Below are 23280 nucleotides of genomic sequence, written 5' to 3'. Positions count from 1 at the left end.
CCTTCACCCCCCCTGCACTGGCTCATTGTCCCTAGCCCCAGCCCCTCATTTCTTCTACCAGCTTCTTACCACCCTGTTGGCATACTTTTTGGTCTACTTTATTGGGTTGTTATGTCTACCTTCCTTCTTTTTCTTTCTTTCTTTCTTTCTTTCTTTCTTTCTTTCTTTCTTTCTTCCTTTCTCCCTTCCTTCCTTCCTCTCTCTCTCTCTCTCTCTCTCTCTCTCTCTCTCTCTCTCTTTCTTTCTTTCTTTTTATTTACAGTAAGATCCAGGGTTAGTTTTTGTAGCCTCGGCTGGCCCTTTGGCCTCTGGCACACTCGAACTTCCGGCCCTTGGAATGAACACAGGGTTTGGTGTGGCTGTGTGGAGTTCCTGGAGCCTTGCCACAGTGTCGGTACACTCTCGGCCCTTCCGAGGACCAGACAGGAGCACAGTGCCTGGGAGACTCCAGGGCCAGCTGGTCAAAGGTAAGAATCTTACCCCCAGCCTTGAGGATGCGACTTCAGGCCCGGCAGCTCACCCGCAGAGCACACACCTTCAGCTTGGGCACTTCCAGAATCCGCACATTATCTGTGACCGTCCCCACAACCACAGCGGTTTTGTTCTCCCGGTCTGGAAGCTTCATCTTTCGAATCATCCGGGACAGGGACAGAGGTGGCCGGTTAGTGCGGCTCATAAATAACCTTTTCAGTACAACCTGATTGAAGGTGGAGTTGGTCCATCTGGACAGAAACCTGTACAGCTTGACTAGCAGCCGCAGGTAGTCTTGGCTCTTGGGCTCCTTGCTCTGAACCTTTCGATCCTTTCCGTCCTTGTGTAGCGAATGATGGCGCCTCCTGCTGGCCAGGTCCCGAAAGCGTCTACCACCTTTCCAATTCCCCTTTAACCCTAACACTGGGTAGGAGAAAAAGAAGGCTAGAGGGGAAAGGGGGCGTAGACCTCGTTAGACTACTTCCTGCTGGTTAGGGAGGGGCATTGAGTTCCATGGGGCAAGTCCAACCTTCACTGTCTGAATATCTCCAATCAGCAAACCAGCAAAACAATCCAGCAATAGCAAACGCAGCAGCAGGGACCAGCGGCAGCCACAGGCTTCCTCAAGAGTCGCCAGAAGCCCCAACACAAACTATCTGCAGGTAGCAAAAATCACGCCCCTCCTAGAGCGCGAGACAATGGCGGCTGTGGAGGATCTGAAGCAGCCCCATATCCCACACCTGGTATTAAAACAAAAACATTCACATAACAGGGTCTTTTAAAGAAACCAAAATTCTCACCCTACCAACTCACTTGGTCACTGTCCCTAGCCCCTCACCCCTGCGTTTACTCCAGACTGCATTGCCCCCAGCCCCTCACCTACCTGCTCATACATGTCCTCAGCTTCCTGAGCCCAGTGCTGACATGCATGTGCCTCAGAACCTAAAGATCCTGAAGGTTGTCACCCTCTTCATGGTCTAACCTCCTCAGGTGCCTTTCTAGGTTTTAAATTTTCCTCTCCTGGTAACCAAAAGGCTCACACCAGGACAGGCCTCCCCTTTAGTCCTCTGGCATAAATGGTTCACACATGGTTATCCCCAGAAGGTCTTCATGGACCAGATCTGCTAGTCGTGGGGCTCTGTGAATGGCTGTGAAGGGAGCAAGGGGTAGGGGAAAAGTAAGGAGACAGTCAACATCCTTTGAAGTAAAGAAAAGGCTTTGAGACCTTACAGGGGCTGGCAAAGCAGGTGAAACTCAGAGCCCAGACTAGATCGGGGCCAGAAGTCTGTCCCAAAGTGGACACAGACAGAGGCACAAAAAAGACTCTGCCGAGTGGTGTCTGAACTTGGCAGGCTGCTGGGTAGGGAGAGGGATGATAGGACCCTAGTAGGCCATCCAGGAGTGTGACTTCTGTTCCCTGTGCTGGGATATCACCTGTGGCCACAAGGGGGCGCACCTGTCAGCTCTAAAGCCAAAGCTTCACCTTGTTAAGGAGGGGTTTGCAGTTTACCATGTCCAGTTCCTTCATGTCCTTCCTGTGCACTGGCTCCTGGGCCAGGTTGGCAGCTCAGAGCCTGCTTTCTGCCACCCCACAAGGCCTCGCAAGGCTGTACAGAAGACCCTCTATTATGGGAGCAGAGCCTCCAAGGGTCACAGTCCCAGTTGGAGGTCCTAGAGCCGAATCTTCCCCGTGTCAGGTTACATCACATCCACGTTCCTTCCAAGAGGCCTGTACCCTGTCATGCTGTCACGGGGACAGTCTAGAACGGAATGTACGTAACACATCAGGGTTGGGGCTTTCCCCGAAAAACAGCTGCTACACTGTGGTGGGGGCTTCTGACTCCACAGAACATTACTTCAAGGCAAGAACATACGTGAATTGGGTTTCTAGATGACATCTGACCATTTATTGGGCCCCTACTCACCAAGTGCCTATAATGGGGAGAGGAACAGGCTTTGTGTGCAGACATACATTCATCTGCTTGGCACCATTAGACTACACAGCCCTAGCTGCTCAGGCTTCCCAACTCTTTCTCTGAGCCCTGATCTCCCACAGGCTGCTGCTGCTTACCTCCTCAGTGGGCATAGAATAGGGGATGAGACCCAGTCCAAGCTGGTGTCTGGTTACAGAAGACAGCTCACCCCTGCACCTCACAGATATGGAAATCAAGGGTCCAGGGTCATGTTTCTCAACCTGTGGGTCTCGATCGCCCTTGGGATTCACATATATATATATATGTATGTGTATGTATGTGTATGTATGTGTATGTGTATGTGTATGTATGTGTATGTGTATGTATGTGTATGTGTATGTATGTGTATGTGTATGTATGTGTATGTATGTGTGTGTGTATATATATATATATATATATATATATATATATATATATATATATATATATATCTCCTGCATATCAGACATTTACATAATGAATCACAACACTAGCAAATTTATAGATAGAAAGTAGCTACAGAGTAAGTTTGTGGTTGGGGGGGTGAGGTGGGGGGGTGGGATCACCACAGCACGAGACCCTCCCTGTATGAAAAGGTTGCAGCATCAAGAAGGTTAAGAACCACTGTTCTAGGGCATCTATCTGAACTTTGTGTGAGCTGTGTCACAACAAGATCACTGGTCTTTCTTCTAGAAGACTGAAATAAGGGGTAAGCTAGGCTTATCTGATGGATTGGCTCTGCCTGTCCCCAGAAGGCTCTGCCTGTCCCTGGGAGGTCCTGCCTGTCCCCAGGAGGTCTTGCCTGTCCCCAGAAGGCTTTGCCTGTCCCTGGGAGGTCTTGCCTGTCCCCAGGAGGTCCCATAAATAGTTATTCTCCGCTCCTTCACACTCTTCTGCTGTGGAAATCAGAAGACAGTGGACATTCTTGTTCCTCAATGTTCCTCACGGCTCTGACTGGAGGCTCTGAGGAACAAGAGGGTCTAGCTGGCCTCAGAGTGTAAACAGGTCCTAGTGACCTGCCTATGGATTTCAACGAGGCTCAGGAGCTTGCAAGCACCTACTTACCCGTGTGGCCCCAGATTTTGCTATCCCTCCGTATCTAGCTCACTTTGAGCAGAGGAGGTGGGGTCAGTGGTGACATTATTGGTGACAGTGTGTATGTGTGGCCTTTTGTATCGGGTGGCTTTTAGGACTTCGGGTGCAAGAGATCTTCTTACTGTCCAAGGTCAAGATGCTGGAGGGGTTAGTTCCTTTCACCAGGGTGTGGAGTCCCGCCTTCTCTGTCTCCATATGGTAATCCCTCTCTCTGTGTGTCTGTGTCCTGCCTGTCTTTATGTAAGAACCAGGCAGTTAGCTGGGGAGCAGTGACAGACACATGCCTTAGATCCCAGCACTTGGGAGGCCGAGGCAGCTGAATCTCTGAGTTCGAGATCAATTTGGTCTACAGATTGAGTCCCAGGACAGACCGGGCTACACAGAGGACCCACCCCCCAGAACCCTGCAAACTAGACTGAAGCTAGCTCATATGACCCCACTGTCTTTTCTGGCCTCTTGTATAGACCCTGTCTTGAAATGCAGCCATGCTCCGAGGTCTGGTGGATTAGGACTTCAATATTCCTATTTGTGAGACACAGTCCAGACTACAATAACCTTTCTCATTTGATGAGGGGGCATGGTTGTGAGGGTTCTCTAAGTAGATGGTGGGCATGGTAACCCCAAGTTCTCCTGGGGGTGGTGTCTGTCCAAGTCTGTCTTCTAGAATGTATTTTATTGAACAGTTTCATTTTCCACCACGCAGTGCCTGGCAGTGGCACCCAGTGGGTATTTGTGGGCAGAAGGGGAGGATTAAGGATCTTGGGAAGGCCCTGGAACTCTGGCTCTGTTATTGGTCTCCTGTCTATCTCTCCATCCTGGCCACTCATGCAGAGAATGTTTCTGGCACTCTCTGGATTATGCCAGGGTCTGACTGTTTCCTGTATCTGCTGGTTCTGGTTCCCTTCCTGATGGGGTCTCAGGTGGCTTGGCTTGACCAGTAGCCCCAGCATCTCCCAGGCTCCCTTCCCCTCCTCATCACTACCAATATATGCAGGCTGAACCGGAAACAGCCCAGAGGGAGATATGCTGCAGGTACAAGGCTAGGGAGGATTCTCCCCTGGGGGCAGGAGCTGAGGGCAGGGCCTGTCTACAAAGGAACAGGAAGTCAGAGATAGTGACTGGAAGTAAGGGGTGGGGCTTCCTGTAACACCCCTCATAGTGCCCTTCTGCAGCTGTGCTGGCTGCCTCCAGGATGTCCTGTGTGGTAGTAAGGATCTGCCTGCCATGTTATCCTCATGAGAGCTGTGTCAGGGACTTACTTTTCGATTGCTTTGATGAGACATCATGACCAAGGCAACTTACAGACAAGTGTCTAATTGTGGGCTCACACGGGTTAGTCCATAACTATCACAGTAGGCAGCATGGTAGCAGATAGGTAGCTTACACCCCGAGACACAGCCATGAGGCAGAGAGAAAGTTAACTGGGAATGTGGACTTGTGAAACCTCAAACCCAGAGACATACCTCCTCTAGCAAGGTCACACTTTCTAATCCTTCCCAAACAGTGTCAGCATCTGGGGACCAAGCATCCAAACATGAGCGTATGGGGCCATTTTCATTCAAACCAACACATCTGCCACCAAGAGCCTGCTCTATAAAACCAGCTCCAATCATAAAGCCATTCTGAGGGCAGAGCCCTCCAAAGTAACCACCATGTCACTCTGGGTGTACTGGGGATTAACTTTGCAATGCAAGGACTTTGAGGACATATTTTAACTCCAGCAGAGAGGGACATCTACACCAATGCACTGAGAATCTTTTCTTGCAGAAGCTGCCCAGCTGAGTTCATAGGCCAGGGGTAGGAAATGACTCCTGAGAACTCTGGCTTTGTGGGAAACCAGGACCATTTTCTAACCCAGCTGGTCAAGGCAGGCTTTGTGGAGCTGAAACTTTGGAGTTAGCTTGGAAGGTTGGGTAGGGTCAGAGTGGAGAAGGTCCCCCTGGGAGGATATGTCTGTTCTAGGCAATCCTGGAGGCAGGAAAGCAGGACTTGTGCTTGGGGGACACCAGAGTCGTTTTGCTGGGGGGCAGAGGAAGTAGGAAAAGCCAGAGGTAGGAGGAACCAGCAAGATTGGTATTGGGCTGAGATGCCGCACAAAGGTGACTCAGAGGAGGTTCCTGCCCAAAGTAGCTCTCCTCTTGCCAAGACCAAGCCCTGCAGGCAGCTTAGCCTGGCACCTTACCCTGACAGCCAAGAGCATGGAATAGACCACATGTGCTGCACACGAGTACTGAGACCATTGCTTCCTATTCTGCAAGAGAGCTCACCCACTGGAGCCCCTCTGGATGTATTGGCCCTGACCCTGGTACAAAAAAGGCAAGGGAGCCTTTCCCGACCCCCCAGAAAGCTTCAGAATCTTTCATCACTCCTCAAACCTCCTGGGGTGCTTGAGACATAATAAGGAGGGGTACAGTTCTGAATCAAGAGAGTTGGAGGTGAGGTAGTAAAAGCCCGCGGAGCAAGCGTAGGGTCATGTGGGCGCAGGTCTAATGAGCTGTCTCCACTTGCTGATGCTGAGCTTGCTACAGTTACCTTCTACCCTACAGCGGGCCTCCTAGGTCAGACCCCATACTGTGCTGCTGGTTGGTCCTCCAAACAGGTTAGGGCCTGGGGTTCTGGAGGGTGCCGACTTTACTCGGTTCATTAGTTACCTTTCTGGGACCTTGTCAACCCTCCTTTTTGAAAGGCGAGTCAAAGCAGGGAGGTGTCTACTGGAGGATCCCTTTTCCTTAAGTTAGTGCCAGGGCTGAAATAGGCTTCCTATCGCTAAGGTGACATTTAAGGGTGCGTGGAGCCATTTCTGGCTAGAGGGGGAGAAGGGAGGAGTTGCCCACTGCCCTCCAGGTGCAGATTCCACGTCCTTTTCCCCAGTGCGCAGTTATGCTGAGTCCAGCTTGGCGATACCCGGACAAGTAACTCGACTCCAAACGCGGGTCTCCATTCGCCGGAACCGTCAAGCTAGCTGGCGGGAGAGAGTTGACGGTGAAGTGTATGCTTCTGCTCAGTTGTGCCCGTGGCTGCGACTGGCAGGGGGCCACGCGTGTGCGTGGGCACGCGCGGCGAGGACCCACGTGGGTCACCCAAACAAAGGCGGCGCCGCGTGACCGAGCTCGCGCGCGCGCGAACCCGACAGGGAGGGCGGGGAGGCGAGGGGGCGGAGCGGGGCGGCGGCTGCGCAGGTCCGGCCGGGGGCGCGCAGACTCCGCGCAGCAGGACGTGAGCGCGCAACGCGGCGCCGCCTCCGCGCTCGTGGCCGGCACCCGCGGGGCCGCGTAGTCCCCGCTCCCCGGCGCCGCTGGGCTCCCGGGAGGGCGGCAGGTGCAGCGCGGCCGGGTGGCCGGCCAGGGGGGCGCCGCGGCGGCGGGTGGATGAGAGTTGGCCCCGATCACCCCGCAGGGTAAGCGGCGCGCACGCGGACTGCCACACTGACCTGGGCGACGCTCGCCACGCTCTGTCCGGGCCGCCGGGCCGCGACCCCGTGCGCTGTGCCTCTTTCGGTGGCCCACAGAGGCTACCTTCCCTTCGGGGATCAGCGCGGGCGCGCCTCACACACACGCTCTCGGGGCGCGCGTCACGGCCGCCCCTCGTGCGTACCACGGGCGCTGTGGGGGTCAGGGTCCTGGTGGGCGAGAGGCAGACGTCGACGGGACGCAGGGCCCAAAGTATGATGTAGGGGAGTCCTAGACGGATCACCATGCCTAGGCCTCTAGCCGGCGGGGGGGGCGGGGGGGTTGGTGGTCAGGACGCAAATGTCGTCCTACTGACCCACTCTTGGGGGGCGGGGGAGGATTGGAAAGGAGGAGGGGCTGTCCAGGCCAGTGTGACCCAAGAGATGACCCTGGGAAAAGTTGTGACCGCTTGCTTCCTTTCCACACCCTGCTTTCTGTGTGTCTTATCCTTTCATTTGAACATTAGCTTATGGGATTCTGGGGACAGTTGGCACCTGGGCTGGAGCTTAGGCCTGTGTGTTTATACAACCATTAAGGTGGGGTGCTGTGTGGCAGTCCCTAGCCTAAGATCTCGTCTCTGCAGAGCGGGAAGAGCACCTTTGAAGGGGAAGAGGAGCTAGTCTGGGTGTTGGTCACCCTCTTCCTACCTGTGTCCAGGGTAAGAACTAGGCTTCTAGGGCCTGAGGCAGAACCTTGTACTCCTTGGAACTTCCCCATTCCCAGAGGTAAGAGAGATTCAGTTTGTGAGAGACCTCCTTGTTCAGAGTGGGTACCCTTCCTGCCTTGTCTTGTGTAGATTAGAGACAAAATTAAAGGTGCTGAATCCTAGCCACCCCCACCCTGCCCAATCTCACTGAAGCCCAGCCAGGAAGAGGGGCTTGTTTTAGGGTCAGGCCCAGGAGGAGGGCCATGGTCCAGACTCTGTAGGGTTTGAAATAAAGGACAGTTGGAAGTTAGTTTTTCTCCAGTACCTGTTCTGTGACATTGGACAAAGAAGTGAATATCCCCTGCCTCAGTTTCCTTATCAGTGAGTGACAAAAGACAAGATAAGCATCTGTGGGATGGTACGGGTTTCCTGCCGGCCAGACACACCCTAGGTGAGGAGTCAGGCGAGGCTATCCTGCCCTTTGCCTCTCAAGTGGCCTTAGTGGCCCTGTAGAGTTCTGAAGAATCTTCTCTCGTTCTGCCCAACCTGTTTCCAGGCCTGTTTGGGGACACACAGCCTAGTCCAGTGAGAGTGTTTTCTGTATTATCTCTGCCCCATGCTAGGATGAAGTCACAATCCACAGATGCTCTCTGGGACACCCCAACTGGAGGTCTCAGTCAATATGCCTGCTCCTCCCTCCTCCCCAAGCTGCTTCTGATATTGGCGCCCCTGCCTTTGCTGTGATTCTAAATACTGAACTCCCAGGGAGTATGAGCTCGGAGATGACTAGGAGGTTGGATGCCCAGGATCAGACTCTTTGTGGACCTTCATTTTCCTGCACTGCTTGTTTTTCCTCGGCCATCCTGGCTGATGATGGGGAGCTTGGCTGTCCCTGTTGGTCCCAAAGATATCTGAGTACATGCTAGGAGTTATTTCTTATAAACTCCCGGGACAGTCTCAGAGTTGAGGTCTGTTTCTATGTAGCCCGGGCACCTGCTTGTCCTGTGCCTCCTACCCAGGCAGGCGGAGGGGATTTTTCAGAGGTGTCTTCCTAAAGGAACAGCCAGTGGTCTTTCTCCAAACCTCCTGGCGCCCTCAGTTATCCTGGCTCACCCAGAATGGCGCCAGCAGACAGTACAGTTGTCAGCGCCAGCAGCCATGGCCTCTGCTGTCCCCGTTCTCGCTGGCCTTCACCTTCACCACCTAGAAAGAGGAGAATCGGACCTGTTTCCTGAATCAACATTTCTGCCTCACAGTAGACAGTACTCCACACAATGGTAACAGTGTCACTGGTGGCTCCAAGACACTCTTGGCTGTGCTTGTATGGCCCCAGCATAGGAAGTCACAGCTGTTAAGAAATAGCTCCAGCCGTGTCCCATCTGGACAGACTTCATGCCTGGAGAACCAATTGCTTACTGTTCGTCTGTGGGATCCTTGTTGGCTAGTGTACTACGTGTGGTGTCCCTTCCTTCTCTGGGAACACATGGCAGCCCTATCTAGTTCCCCATGCTCTGGTAGGCCTTCTCTCTAGAAGCCTGATCCACTGAGCCTTTGCAGGATTGGGGTGCTCATTATGGGGTGAGGATCGTGTTCAGGGGGCCATCCTCTTTGGAAAGCCGGGCAGGTTCTCCTCCCGACCACCGCTGGCCTCTCTCTTCTCTGGTGTTTGGCTTTCTTGGTATAGCATAATGGCAACACTTAGTGTGTGTGGTGGCAAGTCCCTTTTAGTGAGAGATGCTGTGACTGGCTTGTGTGGTTGGGCCACCTTTTCTGAGTTTCTGCATTCTTCCCTGTAAGGTAGATTGCAAGGGTGGGGCTGGCCCTCCAGCAGTGTCGGGCAAGGGTATGGCCCGCTTGTGTAGGTGGCTGTTGGGACAGCTGCTGACCAGTGTCAGGAGTGGAGATACAGGGACCCCGAATCTACAGAGATATGATGGAAGACGCACAAAGTGAATGTCGACGGACTTGCTGTGAAGCAGATCCTCTTTCCCTGGCCTCAGGTGGCCGTTTTTTTCAGGGAAGCCTCCACCCTAGGGCAGTTTGATCATAAATAGGGGCTCGGGAAGGTTTGGTATGTGAGCTTCATAAGCTGCCTGGGGACTTTGTAGTGCCATTCATAGTGGCTTTGGGGCTGCTTTCTCCTTGGCTTTGATGGCTTCCTGCTTTTTCTCATTCTGAATAGAACCAGAAAATGATGCTTAGGAAGGGAGTGAAAGTCCTTAGCCAGATGTGGGCTAGCTTCAGGGAGGAGGCCTAGCCCACCCAGGTGGGTGGGCCCAGGGCTGCTGTACCAGGTCAGAACCTGTGGCTGATGGAATAATGCCCTGTAAATCAGAATAGGCATGGTTGTGACAGATCGGGGTTTTCCTGGTTGTAGAAAACGTCGATCTTTTCTCCTTGGGGTGTCTGCGTGTGGCCGGTATGGGAGGGGACTTTCGTCTATAAGTCACCACTAATAACATTTGACATCTGAGGGCCATTGTTAAGACCGTTTTGTGTTTGAATTATAACCAAGGTTGTGATTATACTTAGGCCTGTGATTAAAGTCCCCTGTGGTTAGACAGGAAGACAGGAAGTATTGGCCTAGCTTTAAAAAAAAAAAAACTGTAGTAAGAAAACTCAGTCTACAGACTACACACTGTGTGGAGTGCTTCTCAGGGATCCTCCCACCCCATGCACTTTTGCTATGGTCACCAGGTAAGGAAACTGAGGCACAGAGAGGGCGACAGCTTGTTCAAGTGCTTGTTAATTCTGTAGCAGAGCTAGGATTTGAACTTGTGGCCACAGCCCCCCTAGGACCCCATGGTAACCCTTCTGTAAAGTTGAGTCAAAGGAACCACGTAGTTTTTAAAAGTGTGGCAGTATCTTTCACAGGGCCTGGTGACATTCTTCTGAGATGTTGTCGTTCATGGTTTTTATTTTCGTGACTATTGAAGGTGGGTTCTGTGGTGGGCTCCATCCCACAGTAAGGGTATGTCTACTCCAGAGAAGTTTGAAAGTTTCTCCAAGACTTCGCCTCCTTTTCTGTTCGTCTCTCCTCCCATGTAGAGGGTGTGTGTTTCCCAAAGCCAGGGTCTCTCCCACACCCATTTAGCTACATGTCCCTTGTGTCTGGCAGCCTCTGATGAGCCTTAGTGGCACCAAGTGGACATCCTGCTCTGCCTTCACTGGGCCATTGGGCAGTTCATACTGCAAAGACCCTTGCTTTAGAGTTCATCTGTACTCAGGTTGTGTGACCAGGAGGGGCCAGGCTCTCTGACAGCTGCCGCAGGGAGGGGACAAGCCTCCGAGAGAATTTGCTCTTTTTCGGCATCTTGGTTGAGGGATAATTCACTTGCCACACTACCCACCCTTTACAGAGATGACTTACTGCTTTCAAACCCATTCATAATCTTGTCAACCATCACCATTGTCTTAGAAGATGTTTCGAGAACAAGGCAAGGACCCGGTAGCTGGCACTCTAGTGCCTCTTCCCCAGCTGAGACCGTCGCCAGGATCTATGGATCTGCCTTTTCTGGACACTTAATGTACCTGTAATCACACTGTGGGTGGCCATTGTGTCAGCTGTCCTTGTTCACTGTGGATGTGTCCTAGTGGTAATTGTGCCTGGTGCCCATCAGTCCCCTTTCCTGGCCCTGCTCTACCCCCTATGTCTACACTCTGTTGTACCATTAACGTTTGAAGCTGGTGTGGTTAGCATGTTACTATTTCTGGACTAGTGTTCATATGTTTAAAAAGTTGTTGATGACATTTGCTTATGTTTGTATTTGTGGATATGAAATGCCACAGCACACATATGGAGGACAGGGGACAACTTCTGGGAGTCTGTCCTCTCCTTCTACCGTGGGGTTCTCTGTCCCTAGGGATGAAACTCAGGTCATCAGGTTAGGTGGCAATCTCCCCTGTCCCATCCATGGTTACCAGGGAGGTTCTCGGCTTCACAGGTTACCTTCCTCTTTGCCTCACACCCTTGTTTCTGTCCCAGGACCCCATCCAGGCCCACATATGTTCTAGTTGTCATATTTCCTTAGGCTCCTCTGACCCTGTCTCAGACTTTCGTTGACCCCTTGAGGAGTGTGCTGGCCCGTTGGGCCCTGTGTTGCAGCCTGCATAGCACTTGGGAATCTTCTCTTGAAATTTAGATGGTCTTGTTATGATGAGCCCTGGAGTGATGGGTTTGGGAGGGGCCACAGCATTCTTGATGCCCAGATTCTGTCTTTCAATGTAACTCTAACATACCCTATCTGTCAAGGAGCCTCTCTGTCAAGGAGCCTCTCTGTGCTGTTCTTTAGAAAGAATTCACAGTGTGTCTTATAACTGAGGCAAGGGAAAGGGGCTCTGTGCTCTCCTCTTAAAGGCCAAGAACCTGTGTGGATATTCTGTGTGGATAGGGGAACTGTCTCTTCCTAGCCACTTGTTAATCATTGATTTCTATTTGTGTTGATTCATGTTATTTACACTTTATTGTGAGATTCCACTTGGTTTCTTTCCTTACTCTGTTTTTTTGCTATCACCCCCGGGTCCCATAGACACCTCATCCGCGCAAGAATCCAATCTCTTCACTGCCGTTTGGCCCATAGGACATTCCAGGTTCAGCCCTATCGTCTGCTCATTCTATAGACAGCATCAGAAACCCAGATCTAGTGCTGGGCGCTACTGGGGTTTGGTTGCTTCTAGACACCCCTCCCCAAATGGAAAAAAAGGAAGTGCACGTGTGAACTCTGACCCCTATGCTCCTGTTCATGAACACATCTTTTGCATGGAAATCGGTGTCTTCTATAACATGGGAACTGTGTTCACAGATGGCCGGCTCTACTCTGGTCATCCATGGATGGTTCTGGTCTCTTCTTGTAGATCAATACAATCTCATCTTATCAGAATGGACCTAGGATCTTTCTCCTTTACCTCCTCATGCATTTAATCCTTCAAAGTCAGTGTTTACAAAGTGAGGTCAGAGCTGTTGTCTTGCAGTATACAGAGAGAGTTTGCCAACCCAAGGCCTTACCATGCAGTGGGTATGCACTTTGGGCCTGCAGAGTGCTGGGAGGGGCAACCACCTCCCCAGAGATGCTTCTGGGACTGGTTTGCAATGGAGAGAGAAGCAAGGGGAAGTTGTGGATGGATGGGCTTCTCTGCTATGCTCAACAGACTGGCTGTGGGATGGGCACAGACTGGGACATCCCTTTGAAACATGAGAGTGGGGCTGACTTTGGAAGGAATCCTTATAGTCTGACCTCAAGAAGGGAAGAGGAAGGCTGTGGTCAGCTGGCAGCTTTGGAGTTGAGAGATCTTTGACTTTGATCCTGGCTGGGACTGTCTCCTCTCTCTGCTCCTGAACTAGCCACTTCAGCAGGGAGGAGTCTTTGAATGGGTCTCTGAGCACAGAAAATACACCTAGTTGCCTTTCTGGGAAGTGCCACACGTGTGCTATTGCTGCCCTTGGTGTGAAAAGGGGATAAAGTGGGCACTCCTTTGCTGACTTGGGCTTGGCTTGGTCCCACTTCTTTAGAGTAGGCTTGATGGGAGCCATTGCCCTATCCCAGCTGTTCAGAGCAGCAGCAGCTGGTGCTTGTAAAGGGGTCTGCACGCACAGCACTTACTTAGACAGGAATTGTGTAGGCTGGAGGTGTGAAGGGTGCAGGCTGAATGGGTGGTGAGATATCGGTAGACAGATCCCCGCTCTGATAAGGGCCTGAGACCAGGCAGAGGGACACTGATATTTCAGAGGAATGTAGCTGCCTGTCCAGGCTCAAGAGACACCTAGACAACAGCTTCTATTTCGTGTTGCTGTCTGCTTGAGCTGACGGGAGATAGGGCACCAGGCGACACTTAGGCTCCCTGAGGCTGTTTTGTGGTTGGGGTCCTATTTTCTGTATGATGTAGGCTGAGCTCTGTGTGCCCTGGGATAGGTGCCCCCCATCCCTGATGGGCTTGGAAGTGAATAGAGGGGATGGGGGTGTGATCTGTAGTGTCTACACTCGTAGGGAGGGGCCAAGCATACTGCTGTCTGTGCATGGTGACTGCTTTTTTTTTTTTTTTTTTTTTTAGAACTTAGAAGCATTTTTCCCTCCCACTGTTGGATACTATTATGGGGGAGAGCTTCTGGTTATAGTTTAAGAAGCCCTGACTTGAAAGATCTCAGCTCCATCTGTGCACCCAGCCTAGTCTCTGTACATGTTTATCACGGATCTGCTCCCTGCTTGACCCAGACAGTGCTGAGTGTTGTCACTGTCCTCTGGGGGCCTGGCAGGTTGTTGAGGCCTGTAGCTTGGAGGACACTTGGGAGGAGAACTGTGATGTCAGAAAGGCATACCCCGGATGGTCCACTGAGTGAGCAGTTTGGCATTTAGAACTCTGAAGCCCAGGGTGGAGAGATGGTTCAGCACAGTAGTTGCCATCCTTGCAGAGGACCAGGGTTCAGTTCCCAGCACCCACGTGGCAGCTCACAACAGTCTAACTCCAATTCCAGGGATTCTGTTGTCTTTTGTAGCCTCTGTGGGTACCAGGCGTGCACACGGCACACACACATGCTTGCAGGCAAAACAGTCATACTTGTAAAATAAAAATAAATAAATCTTAAAAAAAAAAGAAACCAAGTTTTCTTTAAAAAGGGGGTGGTTGGGGGGAGGAGATAACATCTGAGATGTACAATAAAGGGGGGGGGGGCTGAGCATGTGTCCTCAGGAGATAGGAAGACTGAGTTCAAAGTCAGTCTGAGCTACATAGGGAGACTCCTATCTTGAAACAAAATTAAAAGAGCCACAAATGTACCTCAGTGCTATGACAGTCACCTAACAGATATGAGGCTTTGGAGTTCAATACTCAGTACAGACTATCAGTCAATCAATCAATCCTAATAAATCCATAAAACCTGTGTCACAAAACACATTCTGTCTTCAGCTAGCTAGCTGCCCAAAGAGTGGCTGGGAAGGCCACATGTTGGTAGTGGTTTTATGACTTGCTCTGGCCCCTCCATAGATTTCTAACAGGATGGGCTACTCTCTCCCTCAGAGGAGTTTTCAGTCAAGTACAAGACCCTTCTGGGTTCTGTCAAGCCAGCAACTTGGGAGGGGACCCTGAGTTAGAGGAGACGATGGTTTTGTTTCTTTTTTTTTTCATCCCTAGCCACTGCTAGGCATCGAAGGAGGCGTAGGAGTCATTTCACAAGTCTGAAAACTGGAACCTGAGGTTTGAGTGTGTGTGGGAAGGGGTGGAAGGCTGGCTGGAAGCCCAGCTGTCCAGAGCGATACCCCTCAGCATAGGAGAAAGCTACGCAGCAGTCTGTGCCCTAGAGAGCCTCAGAATATGCCTGTCTGGGGTCTCATGCTAGATTGAGGCTGGTTTCTGTAGCCTAACCCTTCCCCACCATTTTACCCATAAGGAATGGTCAGGGGTCTTACAGGAGAAGGTGGGGGTCATGTGTCCTTTCCCAAGGTAGTGCCCGAGAGGTGGCTAGGAATGAGGAGGGGTTAGGGCTGTGGGGGATGGGACAAGGGTTGTGATGCGGGTCAGAGGTGGTGGAACAGGCATGCTTACTAGATCCTGGATCAAAAAGGAAGGTGACATTTTGTTCAACAGCTTGCTGAAGAGTGCAGGGGTGTGTGAATCACTTCAGAAGGCATTTCCGTCAGAAGGTTTAAATACAGTGAGAACGTGGGGTGTGTGTGTGTGTGTGTGTAAGGAGTGAGGGAGAGGGAGGAGTGGAAGGGCGAGACTCAGGTGCTGGAGGTAGAGTTCAGAGGTACATCTGTGAGCTCCGGTTGTTGGTCTTCAGGGCCACTGCCCAACGGTGGGAGCAGCTCACGTGAGACTTTACCACACATTTAGTTGTCTTTGTAGAGAGGAAATGAGGCATGAGTCAGCCTCCAGAAGCACCAGGGTGGAGCCCCTGGAGGATGGCCTGGATGGCCTCCTACACACACACACCCTCTCCTCCCTGCTGAGAGTCCCACTCCCCTCACTGGATTGGAGACCAGTGGCAAAGGGACAGGGCCTGGTCAGGAGGGGCACCAAGGGCAGAGAGGGGCTGATGTGGTATCTAATTTACTGGGGTTAGAGAAGTCGGGTCATGCTGGGCTTGATCTGGGCTGTCTGAGCATTGTTCTCTGAGCTGAACACCAGGAATTGTGACCCCAAGAGTGGATAAGCGAAGGGATTCCCTGGGAGTGACAGGCCCTGTGATCCAGGTTATACTAGTTTTAAACCTACAGAGGACAGTGAATGTCACCAGGTGCCTGGTTGCTTGTGTGAGCTGTTAAACATCAGGGCTAGGGAGGCCCACAGGCCAGCTCCCTGAAAGGAAGGCAAGCATTCTAGTCCCTTGAGACCAGTAATATACCGTGTGGCTGAGGGGCCGGCTGACTGGCTTCCAAGACAGCCATGGGTGGATGTTCTGTTTACATTGATGTATGTTGGGCAGAGTAGGGTGGGCTGCTTATAGGCAGGAAAAAGTGAGCTGGGCCCTGGCCAACTACTTTCTGGGCTTTTAAAAGCCCCATCTGATCTCCTATGGCAATATAGCACTGTAGTTAAGGACTGGCCATCTATAGATGGGCATGGGGGTTGGGGGTCCTCAAAGCTGCAGGCTGCCCATCATTCCTTTGGCCTCCTGCCTAGGCCTGCTCTAGGTACTCCAGCTCTTCAGCTCTTGAACTCTCTCACCCTGGGGTACCATTGGATTGGATGAGTCTGGGTGGCGACCCTCCTCTCTGACTGGTGCCAAAGCCCCTCTGCCTTAGGTCATGCCATGATGGTGGGACCTGGAGCAAGTGGCTGAGCCTCTCTGAGTGTCTCTCATTTCTCCCCTAGAGTGAGGTCAGTGACTGTAAACCACTTGTAGGTCCTGAGATGTCATATGGAAAGTGCCCACCTAAGCAGCGTCAGCTGTTACTGAGTAAAGTCTGGGTCTACAGTCTGGTAGTCTGTAGCCATCCAGAGCAGCTGCTGGGTGGAGCAGGATGCCTGCAGCAGCACTCTAGAGAGGACCTTTTCCAGAGTGAGGGACCTTCTTCGAGTGCAGTGGTTTCTTTAACTCCTGGAAGCTATGGGCGCTCTGGATGCTGGGGAGAACTCTGGATGTTGAGAAGCTTGGATAGCAACAAAATCTCTCTGCCCCAGGTGGCCCAAGAGCAGATGGCAGTTGGGAGCTGGGTTGATTGGGCCCAGGGAGGGGTCCCTGAGGCTGCCCAAGGCAGAGAGTGAGTGGGCGGGCCAGAGGGTGCAGGGAGGAGGCTGCCATCCCTCTGCGGTAGCCCCAGAAGGGGGTCATGTGATCTCCACATTGCAGATGAGGAAGTAGGCATTCGAGAGGTCCCTCCTTGCCTTTTGGGCTCTTGACATCCTGCTATCCGCTGTGGTCTATGTATTTCCAAAGGTCAGTGGCAGGCTTCACTCTTATTCTTGGGCATGGACCTTGAGGGGTAACCCTCAAGTCTTTTGTTGACTCCTCTCCTCAGGCTTCTAGGTGATCCCCCTATCATGTGTACCCCTGAAGGTCCCTTTGTGTCTGAACCTCTTTTCTCTCCTCTCCCTTGGGGAGCCTCTAAGCTCTGTCTGCATGGTAGTCAGACTCTCACATAATCCCCAAGTCCTTCCTAGGACGCTCCCATTTGTTTGCATGTGGCATAGTGTGTTCATTGGTAGGAGGCCGCACATTCAGTGCTGCAGGGCAGGGTGGATTCAGAGAGGTCAAGTGCCTTTCTGGTTAGATAGCCAGAAAACTGTGAGGCTGGTGGCTCCAAAGCCAGTGTGTTGTGTCCCTACTGCTGAACCAAGTGACTGAGCCAGAGGCTGGTGGAGACCCAAGACTGTCACAGACCTCACTTTGGAGGAGAGGAGGGATTCTGGGAGGAGAGGAGGAATGCTCAGCCACCAGGTCTAGATGCCACTGCTAACATGACCTGGGGTTGGAAGTCTTTATTGATTTAACCCTAGGCTCACCAGAACTAATCAAAAGATGTGGACTGTTGTGTCCCATGGAAAGGACATTTCCACCCCTCACAATGAGCTAGGCACAGTCAGAGGTGTCAGGTGACACTACTGGGCTTTCAGGGCTAGCTCTGAACCTGTGGGCTGGCCAGTCTGCCATCCCTTCTTCCCCCTGCAGTAGGCTCTACAAAGGCAGGTGCCTCCTCCCCTCTGTCCCCAGCAATTGGCTGAGGGCCTGGGACAGGCATTGAGAACACTGTAATGTCTGAGGAGAGCCCATTGGTGCCAGTTGCCTGAGTACAAATCCTGTCCCCACGGCCTGGCTCACTAGGCCACCAGGGCTTGTCTTGGCTGTGCAACAGGTATGGTTCAGTCTCTGCAGGATCTTGTTGCCAAGGGAGGGAGGCCAACTTCCCCTGTCAACCCCCCTCCCCAACCACTAACTTAATTGATAAATAAGTATTGTTCCTTTAAGGTAGGCGGGGGCGTATTTTTTTTTTTTTTTTTGTAATCGAGTATTTAATGGTAGGATTGAAAATAGTCCAGGGTGTTGCTGTAGTGATTCAGAATGCTCAGCTGCTGTGTTGGGGCCTTGCTCATTCATTGTGGGATTGGCTAACTGCATAGACCTGGGTGGTGATGGGGGGGAAGGTGTTGGGGGAAAGAAGTGGGAGGGGAGATGTTGCTGGGGGGGTGGCACGGCTCCCTACACTTGACAAAGCAGGCCTCCCACCACAAGGGACTTAGGGTCTAGTAGTTTACATGAATGGGAGTTAGCCCCGTAATTGGTTTTCACTTCCAGGATATGCCAGCTGGAGGAGGGGCTGTGGCTTCCTGCCGCCTGCCTTGCCACTTCTTCCTGATAGGGGAGTTAGTTCTGTTTGGAGTGTGAAGGATTTTAGCAGCAAATTGAACCTGTTATGGCCTATTTATCAAGTATCTCAGAACCACACTGATATTTTGTCCTAAATTCCGTGTAATTAGAAGATAGAAACTCCGCTCGGCCATTATTTTGGTTCACCAACGTAACCTAAATTAGAGCTCTCTCTCTCTGTGTGTTTTCAGAAAAGAAAGCTTTTGAATAACGACAGGAAAGGAATTGATTTTTGTCTGCTGTGCTCCCAGATGCGGGAGAATAATGCAGTGGCTTAAGTAACAGAGGCCGGCCACCTCTGTTTCAGTTGTTGGTGTTTTCTCCTTACCAGTAGCAGAAAGGAGGTCTAACTCTGTCCTGTCACGAACCCCGACTTCAGGGACACTGGGTCTTCACTGGGGTGTTTTTTGTCCCTAGACCTTGGGTGAGAACATCTCCCTGCCTGGAATGCTCCCACCGAAGGCGTTGAGAGTGAGGTAATACAGTGGGGGAAATGGGATGTGTGGCTCTTTCTGCTGTTTTTCAGTTGCCTCAGACCTGCGGGTCTGTGCCCATGTGAGAGCAGGTGGCAACCCCCTTCCTGCAGAAGCAGGTGGATTATATGTGAGTTCAAGGTTAGCCTGGTTTACAGAGCAAGTTCCAGAACAGCCAAGGCACGGAGAAACCCTGTCTTGAAAAACCAAAAGCAAACAAAAAAAAAAAAAAAAAAAAAAGGAAGGAAGAAAGAAAGAAAACAATTTGGGTCTGGGGAAATGGATAGGGTACTTGCTATCCCAAGTGTGAGGTTGGAGATTGGACTTCAGCACCCACATAAATTTGAGAGGGAATGGAGCGCACCTGTAATTCCAGTGTGCAAAAGACAGGACCTCAAGCAAGCTGGATGACCAGACCATCCAAATTGGTGAGCTCTGGGTTCAGTTGAGAGACCCTACCTACACATACAAAGCAATCTAAGAAGACATCTAGAGTCAAACTCTGGCCTCTCCACGCACCATACCTACTACAGCTTGTCTGGAGAGCATGGTGCCTGCCTGGTGTGCTTCCTTCCTCGCTGCCTCCACTCTCTGGTCCTTCCTGCTGGAGGCAAAGGCAGTCTCATGAGACAGGGCTGGCTGGGTTGGGAAGAGGAGCATCTTTTAGACCAGGACAGCTGCAGAAGCCTGCAGGTAGATGTAGACATACTTCGAGTGAATAGTTTGGGGCATAAGGGGGCAGGTGAGAAAGGCTTCCAAGTCTCTTGGAGCTCCAGGCAGGCGATGAGATAGTCTCTGGGTCAGGAGAGACCTTGCAGGTACCTCTAAGCAAGGCAGATTTCTCAGGAGGCAAAACAGATAGACACAGGGCAGCCAGCCCTAATGGGACAGGAGGCTGTGGCTCTTCTGATGACAGAATCCCCTGGGAACTCTTTTCCCCTTAGGGGAAAGTTGAGACCCCCAAAATGCAAAGGCATAAGGGAGGCAGCCTGGGAGGGAGTAGGCAGGCTCCCAGGCTCCCCACCTTTGCCATGTTGTGGGCTTCTGCCGACGTGTGTACACTCCAGGGAGTATGGGCCTTTTGGTGTGGGATCCAGCTCTCAGCTCCATTCTTCTGTGCCTACTGCTCCAGGTAACAGAGCAATGCAGCCGAGAAGTCAGGGCTGCAGCTGTTGATAGCCCCCAGCATCAGGCCCAGAAAAATGTCCCCTTCCTTGTGTTGCAGTGACCCAGGCTCATGGGAGAAGCTCTCTGTGTCTGCACCCAGGGCAGTCCAGGTGATTTGTGTGTGTGTGTGTGTGTGTGTGTGTGTGTGTGTGTGTGTCGGGGCGGGGGGTTGTCCACTCACACAGGTTTTTGACCTAGCTGCTTTCCCTAACAAACGTGTCTTCCCCGCTCTGGCTTTCTGCTTCGTGATTATCCCTTTAAAGCCACATGAGACAGGGACACCCCCTGCCACATGCACACCCGCATAGCCCTCATGTGGAACACTGTTTGCTGAGTATAACGGTCATTGTTTTCAGACAGTAACTTGCAAGAAACCCCTGAGGCTCCCAGGGCCCATTGACTGTTGGCATTATGTAGAAGGGAGTAAGGAGAGCCATTGGTCCCTAGTCTGAGGTCCCAGCCACCCTCTCCTGTGCTCCCCGGCCAGCTCTGAGCATGATTTTGCCCTACTTGAATGTGGTTTTGGGGTCTTAGAAGAAATTGCAGGATATAGAGGCTTGAAGGTTAACTGTAGGGGGTTCACCTTTGAAGCTGTGGAAAAGTTACCACAAGTGGTATTGGGGTCACCATGCTGTCAGTGAGTCCAGTAGACACGTTTATGAATCAAGTTGGACACTGGTGTCATAGTACTTTGGCCTGTCACTGGTATTATATCTGATATAATATATATTTGTTTGGATCTTCCCCTAGAAAAGTTCATCCAAACCCAGTTTTTATCATTCGTGGATGGCTGTGAACCTGATATTCTGGGCCAGTGGCCTTTAGACACACTGGGGTCTTCAGGGAAGAGAATTATAGATTCCTAGAGGAGGGGGAACTTCTGATTGAGGCAGATCAACCCTTGAGGGGGATCATCCAGCCTCGACAGGAGGACATGGCTACAAAGCTACGTCAGGGACCCATGGCTAGTGCATTCTGGATTCTTTAGGTTCCTGGCCTTAAATAGATCACAATTTCACTGCTCATCCAGGAGGTGAAGAAGGTGATATCAGGAGTGGGCAGGAGTCGGCTGTGGAGTACATGGGGGTTTATTTTCTTCATGGACACTCTTGACTCATTGTCATGGTCCCAGGCTAGCATCTCGAGGGGAAGTCAGAGGCCACTACACTGAAGTTTCTCTCTGTTGTCTCTACCTCAACTGATGAGGAAGGATATGGTAGCCAGGTCCCGCTCCATGGCTTCTTCGTGGAGGGACTTGAGTTGTGTTTTGAGAGGCCAGGGAATGCAGTTAACTGGTTAGGTGGCATCTCTGAGTCAGGCATCAGTTTCTGCAGGTGTGCATGTGGCATAGTAACAGCTGTCATCTGGGCCAGCCTGAAGTAGGACCATAGACATAGGACCCTGTGAAATCTGACGTAGCTTTGTACCCGTGACCTGGGTGGAGGCAGGTACCTCTCTGGCTTCAGGGTATGCGTGCCCAGCCCAGCTTTTGTTTGGTCTTCCATTTCAACTAACTGGAATTTTAGCCTTTGGAATTGGGAGGTGAGGCCCCACAGAGTGTGTTCACTTTCATCCCAGGACCTTTTCCTCATGGTACCCCGCCACCCTTTGTAAAGTTCCCTTGCTTCACAGTTGACTCAGCTGCGCTGTCTGTCTGGTGGAAAACCAGGAGCCTCTCCCTTCTCCACATCTCTTGTGAACCTGTTCATCCGGCCCAACCAGGTCTTCACACCTGCTTTCTTGAGACCTGCCCACCCCTGGGACTTTGGGCCAGACCTTTGAGCTCTGGGTCGTTGGCCTGGAGGGCTGTGAAGTTGCTGAGCTTCTTCGGGAGCTGGAGCTGTCTCATGAAGAGAGAAAGCCTCCGGCAGGTGCCAGGTGTGGCCTTGGAGCGGTGGTGTGATTGTGGAAGGAGGCATGCCAGGAGGCAAGGCCGTGTATCAGTTGGACTTTCTCGCTTCAGAGCTTGGATTTTCCCAGAGAGAGATCGGTCTTAGCCCCGAGACCCACAGGCGTGAGACAGTGCGGTGAGTCCCGGTGTTTGCTGAGATCTCCTCTGCAAACCTTTCTCCTGGTTTGAAAATACTTTTCAAGCTGGTTTTCTTATTTTCATTAGGACAAAACAAGTGCGCTTTTTTTCCCTTTTAAATCTGAAGTTAACTGTAGCAATTTTACTTGACACAGGGTTTGAAAGGCTGTTGTCACCTTTTAAAGCAGAGAGTGGTCTGTTACGGGTTAGATTCGTTTATTGATTTTTCAGTTTGGTTCACTAAAGTTTCGCTGTGTGGCCTTCTTCTGGTGAGACTTGGGTGACTCTTGAGATGTTTAGGGGTTCTCTTGCTGCCGTGATAAGTGGAGCTGGGGAATGAGGTTGTTGGAGGAGGGAGACAGTGGGGTGTGTGGAGAGAAAGTAGAGTGTGGGGGTGTTGGGAACAGAGGGAGAAGTCAGCTCACGTCTTGGCTTTTGTTGCTGTGTTCTAATTGTAGAAGGTTCAGGATGTGATCCAGGTGGTCCTGGCCTGGATCTGTGAGCCGCTTTTCTCCTCTTTCCTTTGGAGCTCTGCAACACTATATGACTTAGAATTTGCCAGCTGTCGGGTCTTGGCTCATGGATGTTCTGGGTGTGGGTTGAGCTATGTGGGGTCAGTACTCAGCAAGGACCCATTGCAAAAGCAACGGGTAGCCCTCGCCTGTCGAATAGGGGACCTTATGGTAACACAGCTTGGTGCAGCTCTATGCTCCTGGACAGCAGGGACACCTGATATGGATATAGGAGCTGAAAGTCAAGTCCACAGCTGTGTGGACTCAGGAGACTCAAGAGATCTTGAGGCATGCTCTTGCCAATGCTGAGGCCTATTTCAGGCTGGGACTGGGGGAGGGGTGGATGGAAAATGCTGGAGCAGATATGGGAAGGTTTGGTTGTGGACTTGGCATACACTGAGATATTGTGGTGTCGGGTCAGTGTGGTTTAAGACATTAAGAGAATCCAGAACATTTAAGCAGAAGACCCTTGGAGAACCGTGCCCACAGGGGCCCAGGGCAGGCATTTCTCCTGTTAAACTGTGTGGATATGGGCTTGGGTATATTGGGAGTTATGCATTCTGGGATTCCGAGGCAGAGCTGGCTGTTGGCTTTTCCTTCTGGATATTCTCGTTGTTAAAGAGTTAATATCACATGGAGTAGGATTACCCGACAACCCAAAATCGCTAATGAACTTTGTTCTTTT

At 51.7% G+C, this 23280-nt stretch overlaps 1 protein-coding gene and 1 pseudogene across 2 annotated transcripts in view; one reads left to right on the top strand and one right to left on the bottom strand.

The window, feature by feature from the left end:
- Positions 1 to 274: 274 nt before the first annotated feature.
- Positions 275 to 3713, bottom strand: LOC308438366 (large ribosomal subunit protein eL18-like; annotated as a pseudogene). The gene is made up of 2 exons: positions 3641 to 3713; positions 275 to 894 (listed from the first exon to the last, which is right to left on the bottom strand). The product of its transcript is annotated as a large ribosomal subunit protein eL18-like (transcript).
- A 3022-nt stretch (positions 3714 to 6735) lies between these two features.
- The window catches only part of GRAMD4 (GRAM domain containing 4), a 76393-nt gene continuing 59848 nt past the window's right edge, over positions 6736 to 23280 (top strand). Inside the window, exon 1 of the mRNA XM_080939809.1 lies at positions 6736 to 6915. Within this exon, the coding sequence (XP_080795935.1) occupies positions 6887 to 6915 (29 nt within the window). The 5' untranslated portion in view covers positions 6736 to 6886. The remainder of the gene's footprint in view (positions 6916 to 23280) is intronic.

This window comes from Micromys minutus (assembly GCF_963924665.1).
Source record: "Micromys minutus genome assembly, chromosome: 27".
Taxonomy (NCBI): domain Eukaryota; kingdom Metazoa; phylum Chordata; class Mammalia; order Rodentia; family Muridae; genus Micromys; species Micromys minutus.
The sequence above is the reverse complement of the archived record's forward strand: the minus strand, read 5'-3'. Positions and strand labels throughout refer to the sequence as shown.